Raw genomic sequence first — 8,146 nt, 5'->3', positions numbered from 1 at the left:
AGAAATCACTCTTTGTCCACATTACCCTCTTCAAACCTCATAAGACAACCTGGAAAACACCCAGACTGCTCACACTTGTCTACCACAAGAACTTTGGCCGAAGCAGTCAGTCCATCTGGGACCTCGCTCTTCTTCCTCTGAGCACTGGCTGTGTGTTGAACTCTAAGCTCTACACACATTACAGACCCCACAACTCCAGCAACACCTTTGTGAACTATGTACAATGTGACTAATTCATGTCATATGTCTGACAAAATACAGTACCCTTATACAAAAAAAACATGTATGCCTGTATGTATACAGCATTTTGTCCACAGCCATTTAACAACCTATTGTTGAAAAAATCTTTCGTTCTGAAATGTGGGTAATGCAGATTGTTTCTTTATGTAGAAAACGATCTGCATGCCCCCTCCTTATACCATTTGAAGTTTGGCTAAGAATGCGTTATTCACCTGCTAGTTTGGTTGTTGGCTTCATCACCACCACTTCACGCTGGAAGCTCACTGTTAAGCAATCTAGATCTTGATCCTAGTTGGACATTATGTTGTTTTGTTGTTTATGCCTGTCTGTTTGTCTCTCTTGATGCACGCTTCCTCATTGTCATAAAAAATGTTTTTTCCACTGAAGTGTCTTTCCATTCATAAATATGTTTTAAATACATTTCTATCTGGTTGGATCTCTTGACATATTTCATCCGTTTTTTCCCAATGATTCGAGTGCTATGTATTTGAAAGCTGTTTTTTTTTTTTCATCTTGTCTTATTTCAGATAGCCTGTGTTGCCAGTTTACCTGAAGTCTGCAATAGCTTTCAGGACTAGCTCCTGCACCGTTCAGCACCTTCGCTGTCAGTAAACTGGCACTATGGAATTGTAGTTGCGCCAATATCGAGAGCGAGCAATGACTTATTTTGAGTGAGCAGGAATAGATTTTGAGCACAGAAAAATATATCAAGCGAGCAATCATAGTTTGAGCAACGATGGATTTTGAGCACAGAAAAACATTTTGCTCGCTCCAAATCCCTCGCTCGCTCACTATGGTCCGCTCTCCCACGCTCAACATCTCGCTCTCTTTTGCATCGCTTGAGTTGTGTCCTCTGCGTGTTCAGCTATGGTAAATCCAGCCAATCAGAACGAGTAAAAGTACATTGATTGACTGCTTGTTCTCCAATTAGATTTCTTGTTGCGTTCACCCGAAAACGCAAACGAGATCGCAATTACAGAAAATCAATATATTTTTATGTGCTCAAAAACTATTCTTGCTCGGTCAAAGTCTTTCGTTCTTAACCATTTTATTTTTAAATGGAGGTACTGTGCGGACCCGCATTGGTGAGTGCAAATACTTTATTTCTGATGCAGTCACGTTTATTAGTTATTAAATCAATGGCTTCAAAAAATGTAAAAGAAAATAAACTATTGGTTTTGAAAGCTCTGGAAATTGAGTGTTGCTTCATTAGCTTATTAAGGGTGATGTTATGAATTGTGTGCATTCTCAAGCCCCTGTGTGCCTCTAGATGTTATTAGGCTTATTAAGTAGTAATAAATAGGCACAGAGTCGGTATGCACAGCCGATTTGAAGCCCGCTACAACTTTAATAAATCATCCTCTTTTTTTTTTTTTTCTAGATGACGTATATTACTAAAATCGAACGTTTATTTCCGCTTTCGGACACTTAGGGGTGGGGCTACTTGGAATGAAAAGTTCATTTTGCATTGACGACGACAGAGGGAGGTAGGCTGTTATTTCCTAGTAAATTCGAACCGAATGTAACACTTTCCCCAAATTATTGTTGTGGGTGTTTCCGTTTTTCCGAGTGAATGTACCTCTGTGACGTATTTTTTTTTATAATTGTAATTTATTAATACTGCAAATTACATTTTGGCGACTGACTGACTCAAAATGTATGAAAGTGACAAAAAACTCGAAAATATTTAATATGTAAGGCATGGTTACACACTTCAAAATGTGTTGTGTGAGGTTTATTTTCGGTAACATTGCTTTATGTTCTGCAAATGCCATTAGAAATCGGTAGAAACCAGTGTGAAAGAAATTTCGGCCGTCTGCCACGTATGGTAAAAAAAACTTGGCTAGCAGGTGGAGGAAAAATGGCCTAGCATTCTGTAACGTGTTTTTTGTAAAACTACAAACGGTCGATGAACCATACGAATTGTCGATTTATTTTATGCTCTCCTATTATGGACAGTATATTTCATTATTTCGTCGTCCACGTTTTCCAGTTTTTTTTCTTCCCTCAACTATTAATCGCGATGGTGGGGTGGGGTGGAGTAGGGGGGGGGGGGGGGGGGGGGCGGAGGGGGTAAAACTCGAGTTAATTATATACACTGCTTTGTCGCCGCCCGTCACAAATCAGTCTTGAGTGCTGGAATATGTTGGAGACTTTTGATTTGTAAGTGTAACTTTAAATTTGTAATGTGTCAATTGAAATTTCTGAGCGTGTTTCCTTCACAATAGTTGTGGACGCTTCTGCTAGCACGCAGATTCGCCACGTGCGGCTTTAAGCTAGCTCGGCTACTGTCGCTCAGCACTCGGCTACTGTCGCTCAGCACTGACACCTAGTGGATCTTAAAAATAATTGCTCTCAACTATATCGACTGACTCAAATGGCATTTTATTTCGTCACAATATTTATTGCGTTATTGTGTTTTTATTGTACATGTATTATGTTTAATTGCAGTCAATGTATTCTAATACAAATACAAAACACTTGTATTACAGTATGAAACCGACGTTAGAAAAGGAAAAAAATTCTCGTTTAAGTAGGTGCTTTTTGGTTATCCCCTTAACCGTTAGTCGACTGCAGACTGTTCCTCAAATACATACATTGCTGTTGTCGCCACCCATCACAACCAATCGGTCCTGAGTGCTGGAATATGTTAGAGGCTTTTATTTTGTAAGTGCCCCAAGGGAGTGTCACTCGAATGTTGTAGCATGTCTTCCCTCACAATGCAAGCGACAAGCGACGGCAGGTGGAACCTTCTGCGAGCCTCGAATTTGCCATGTGCGGCTTTAATTTAGTTTGTCTCAACTTGTCTCAATAGTCTCAACTTCATCTACTTACTTATGACATTGTATTTCATACAAATACAGGAATACCTGCATTATTTAGTTTTTGTTGTACATAATTACTATCTTTAAATGCAGTCAATAATTGTAACAATAAATGTTACTGTAAAACTCTATCTATCTATCTATCTATCTATCTATCTATCTATCTATCTATCTATCTATCTATCTATCTATCTATCTATCTATCTATCTATCTATCTATCTATATCTATATATATATATATCTATCTATATCTATATATATATCTATATATATATATATATATATATATATATATGCTCCATCATACCACCAAATTTCAAATGAGGTTGTGCATATACTAGGTTCTGTACTACTTAACCGATATATATATGCTCCATCATACCACCAAATTTCAAATGAGGTTGTGCATATACTAGGTTCTGTACTACTTAACCGTTTCGGCAACTATTTAAAATGAATCTAATAAATTATCATGGTTTAAATAGTGTTTCCTCTTTCTCTTTCAGAATGGCAACACAGATGCTGATTGCCAAAGCAGTTAAAGTTGAAACACGGGTGACTGCAAAAAATTGGATTATTCGTCCCAATGGACGTATAGAAATGGATGGTTTTTATGAAAATAAAGTTGTTGCCCTCTGTGACGGGCAGAGCGTGTACAAATTGGTACTTTCCCCAGATTTGTCCGCTAAAGTCACAGAGGGCAACAACTTTGTTATTTGCCGGTATGGAGTGGACAGCAGGAGACCAAATGTGCTCCTAAGCAGGAGGGACATGAAAATATATGCTGGCCCTCAATTGAGCATCCCCCCTGCTATAGAGGCCGAAGCAAGGCTCCTGTTGTGCCCCCCAACGCCTCCATCATCCCCTCAGGAGGTTAATAAGCAGGTGCCTGAGGGGATGGTGACCCTTGATGGCAAAGTCACCAATGTAAGTTCATCAAGTCACACATGCACTTATATGCACTACCACACACATGCGTTTACACATTCATCAAAGATGATATGGGAGGAAAAAATCATTAATTCATATTATATTTAAATAATTTCTATTACACCTATTTTTTGTGTTCTAACACAATTAGTTGCCTTCTCTTGCAATATTGTATTTGAAATGGATTTTGTTTTTCATCAGGTGTCAACAAAGAGCATGTACTTGTTTGTATTACGTTCACAATGCGATTGAGTAAAATTCAACACTACTTTGGTTTGTCTCGAAGTTGCCCCAGAAGGACATGGAAGAATTTGAAATCCAGTAATGTGCAGTTCAACATAATTATTGTGATTCACTGTTTATTAAAATGACACCCCACAGTATTTTTTTTTCCTTTCAGTTTCACCGTCGTTTCCACGCATGCGCGCACACATAATTCTACCTTTGACTTTTATGTTTACTTTGCTCCACTTTAGATGCAGTCAATGCGGATGGTTAGGCAGAGGGGGACCCGGGATGCGCCAATGCGCATTATCACAATTAAAAAAGTAAGTACACCGTTTGTAACTTTCTTTTGTTGGACTTCACGAACACATACCGAGTGTTTTTTAACCGTTACAGGATGAAGCAGTTGTGAAGATTGCGCTGTGGAGGGAGGCCACCCTCAGCAATGTGGCAGTGGGGATTGGTTATCGCCTCACCCACCTCACAGCACGGAGCAACAGCTACGGCCTAATGCTGCATTCAACGCAGTACACAAAAGTAGAGGTGAGTAAATATTGCCTGCCTGTGGTCTACATAGTCAAGGTGTTTTAACATTTATTAAGCAAGACAAAAACAAATAACAGTACTAAAAGTACTTCAGTCTTTATCACGCTCTTGGGAAGACGCTGCCATTTTTAAGTATGCGAACTACAATGTTACAACACATTTCAATCAAGACATAACCATTGGCGCAGCTTAGCTATTCTGATTGAACCGTACTTGTGACATGTGTTTGGATGACTAAAATGAATACAACACACCTGTGAATCCAAATGCAGTCTCAATTAGGCTTGGATTTTTCATTCCGATTGATGTGTTAATACAAAGCATTTTCATACCTTTGAATCAATTCATACCTATTGTAATTGGAATAAATGGAATGAATTAGACACTTTGTATAATACTCACTTGATGTTGAACTTAAAATTGCACAACTCCTGTGACTTCCAACTTTTAACAGGAGTTACAACCTGAGTTCTCTAGTCCTCTTTCATTAATGCACAATGATAAATGTTTGTGTTAAAAACGGAAAGCTAAGTACACTGATGAGTATTTTTATTTTGTTTTCCATCCATCGGGGCAAACAGATCCACTCAAACAGATCTGCGAGTCAAGCCAGGTCATAACCATCATTGGTTTTGACTACTCAGTGGACACAGTGGAGGTGGTGTGACTCCGGCAAACCAGTCACCATCCCCCTGGCCGTGTGGGAAGCCACGTTTGATGAGCGGCCGCTTATACCTGCCGGTGGCCTCCGGCTCACAATTTTGCATAACACGCAGGGGGAAGTCATGAGGCTCCATACTCATTAGTTTTTTGCATTGTTTCTTTTTTTTCTTTCAAATGTAAATAAACCAGCCTGTTGGCATAAGTTGCATTTTAATACTCATTTTTATTTTGTCATGAGTGAGTGGCAGCAACACATGGCCGCCTTTGGCATCCTACTTTTACTTTTAATTTTGCATTGGAGTTGTGGAGAAGCGATTTTGCACTGAATTGGCCTAGTAAATAACATTTTATTTATTTATTTACTGAGGTTGTCGCACCTGTGAACATTTGTTTGAAGCACACGGCCGGGCAACCAGCAGATGTTTGTCATCGTCCTCATTTCATGGAGGACAGCATGATGCAGCTTGCAGGTACAAGAGCAGTTTTGATGTGGCGCCATTCCCACAATTGCACCCAGTGGAGAGGTCAAAGCTGTAGGTGCATAATAGCTTCGATGTGTACAAATGAGCATTGTGCAGCGGTAGAATTTATCCAGCAAATTAATTCATTATAAAGACTGCTTTGGTGTGACATTAAGATTTTTTCACCACACACACATATTCTATTTACATATATATATATATATATATATATATATATATATATATATATATATATATATGTGTGTGTGTGTGTAAATAGAATATTGATTAGGTATGCCAAAGATTCAGCCCCGAGTGGCAGCCATTTTGATCAATTTATTAGGTACACCCCAGGTAGCCTACGCGGGTAATATATTTAGTTCATGACGTCAAAAATGTTGCCGAGTGTAACGGTAAGATGACCAAATATTCACGCCACTGATGAAAGATACGATCCCGGTACTGATAATGGAAATTTATTATATGTCCTATTATATTTTAAGGTTATATATTATAGTTATTTTTTTAATGTAAGAATTTAGAAAACCGAAATTTAGAAAACTGAAAAGAATTACTATTAACAAAACTAAACAATCAATTTATATTATGTAAATAATTTTCAAATCGTAACCTGCAGTGTTTTAATATTACTTTAAGTGCTTGTATACACAGTCATATGAAATATGTGTGATTAGTGCAGCGGCATCACCGTCACGCTCTTCCCCCCTTAGATAGCGGGTGCCCCCACTTCAGTTTGTTAGTGTGCTGAGTTGGTTCAGAAGTAAAACTGCATTCAGTCAACTGTTAAAGCCATTGTTTACACATTCACCAACAAACACAAAAACATATTTTTTCTAATGCAATTGTTTGTGAATAAATGTGCTGTGCTTAGAACAGATCCCTTGTCATCCGTATTTACAATATGTAGGATAGGCTACAAATGTAGGCTGAATGATAAAACATACTTCTGGGAAACGAAGCTAGAGTTGACACTTTTTTATTGATCTGGCCCACCTGAGAACAGTAGGTGTAGATCCGGCCCCAGAGCCAGAATGAGTTTGACATGTCTGATTTAGAACATATTTAAATAAAAATAAAATGTCAATAGTTTTTGCTTTTCTCTTTCAGAATGGATACGACATCGCTAAGGTAGTTGGAGAACACATGAGTTTCAAGGTAAAAACTGTTTCCAAAGATGGCAGCAGTTTCGTGTTTGTCAACGAGCAGAAGGGCCACAAATTTGATGTCGGGCGCCAACTGCAATTACCAGAGGAAAAGGAGGCCCCCAGCTAGAGAGGGCTCCTCTATGCCTCATCTGTGCCATCAACGCTATCCGACGTGAAACAAAAGCTGCCTGAGGGGACGGTGACCGTGAATGGACAATTCACCCATGTAAGTGACAAACGAATACACACACACTCACATAGTTATTTCCCATGAACCCCTCATTAAGCGGGCATTTCGGACTTTGGACTACATACGCTAATACTCCTTCGCATCAACCCTCAGGGGCGGCCATCTTGGATATCTGATCAGACATCTCATGAGCGCTCAGCCCAACTTCCACCCAGGATGGCGGCCATCTTGGTGAACTCAGAACAATAAAAACAACACTCTCCAAATGTTGAACATCCAAACTATTAAATATAATCCCCCCAAATTCAGAATTTGAACTTTGAGTGTATTTTTTTCTTACTTTTTGAAATAATGTGATATTTTACAAAATTCAACGAATTGTTGTTTTTTCACTTTAATGACTACAGGTGTTTGTCCGATTCAGTCCGATTCAGCGTTTAACCGTTCATCTTGACCCTGCCTATGACCTCCGGGTGTCATTTACCCATAATGCATCTTTTTGCATAAGTAATAGCCCCCTAAAACCTGCGAAAAATCTGATTTTTTATGTTTCCTCTTGTGATATCTCCATTTACGTCCGACCTATACTTGTCGTAGTGCTTTTGTATTTTTCAAGGTTCAACTATTTATCGTTTTCCTACAATTCACGTTTTTTATACTATTCGTATTTAAAGAATTTAGCCTTTTCAAACTGTTCTTACTTTCATTTCATCTTACTTTTCATTCCACAGTTGAACTTTTTTCAGTTTTTTAACTTTGTATTATTCGAAGTTCTTCACAGATTCACGTTCAAACATACGTCATTCTCTTAATTTAAAGCTTTCACAGTGTGGGTTGACATCGCCCCCCCCGTGGCCCATTGGTAGCGTTGTCATCTTCAACATGTCCTTGTCCCGGTT

At 38.7% G+C, this 8,146-nt stretch overlaps 1 protein-coding gene across 2 annotated transcripts; it reads left to right on the top strand.

Moving 5' to 3' along the window:
• Window positions 1-3,779: 3,779 nt before the first annotated feature.
• Window positions 3,780-5,883, top strand: LOC148420565 (uncharacterized). 2 transcript variants are annotated; one of them, XM_088421920.1, is made up of 4 exons: window positions 3,780-3,993; window positions 4,473-4,544; window positions 4,618-4,764; window positions 5,363-5,883. In XM_088421920.1, the coding sequence occupies exons 1-4, from the start codon at window positions 3,838-3,840 to the stop codon at window positions 5,432-5,434; spliced, it is 447 nt and encodes a 148-aa protein (XP_088278046.1). In that variant the 5' UTR covers window positions 3,780-3,837; the 3' UTR covers window positions 5,435-5,883. The 2 variants fall into 2 exon arrangements, 1 of the variants encoding a protein (XP_088278046.1); XR_015866443.1 differs by having other exon boundaries at window positions 3,780-4,544; window positions 5,349-5,883.
• Window positions 5,884-8,146: the final 2,263 nt, after the last annotated feature.

Source organism: Hippichthys cyanospilos, chromosome 8, assembly GCF_059441005.1.
Source record: "Hippichthys cyanospilos isolate Australia breed blue-spotted pipefish chromosome 8, RoL_Hcya_1.0, whole genome shotgun sequence".
Classification (NCBI taxonomy): domain Eukaryota; kingdom Metazoa; phylum Chordata; class Actinopteri; order Syngnathiformes; family Syngnathidae; genus Hippichthys; species Hippichthys cyanospilos.
The sequence above is the reverse complement of the archived record's forward strand: the minus strand, read 5'-3'. Positions and strand labels throughout refer to the sequence as shown.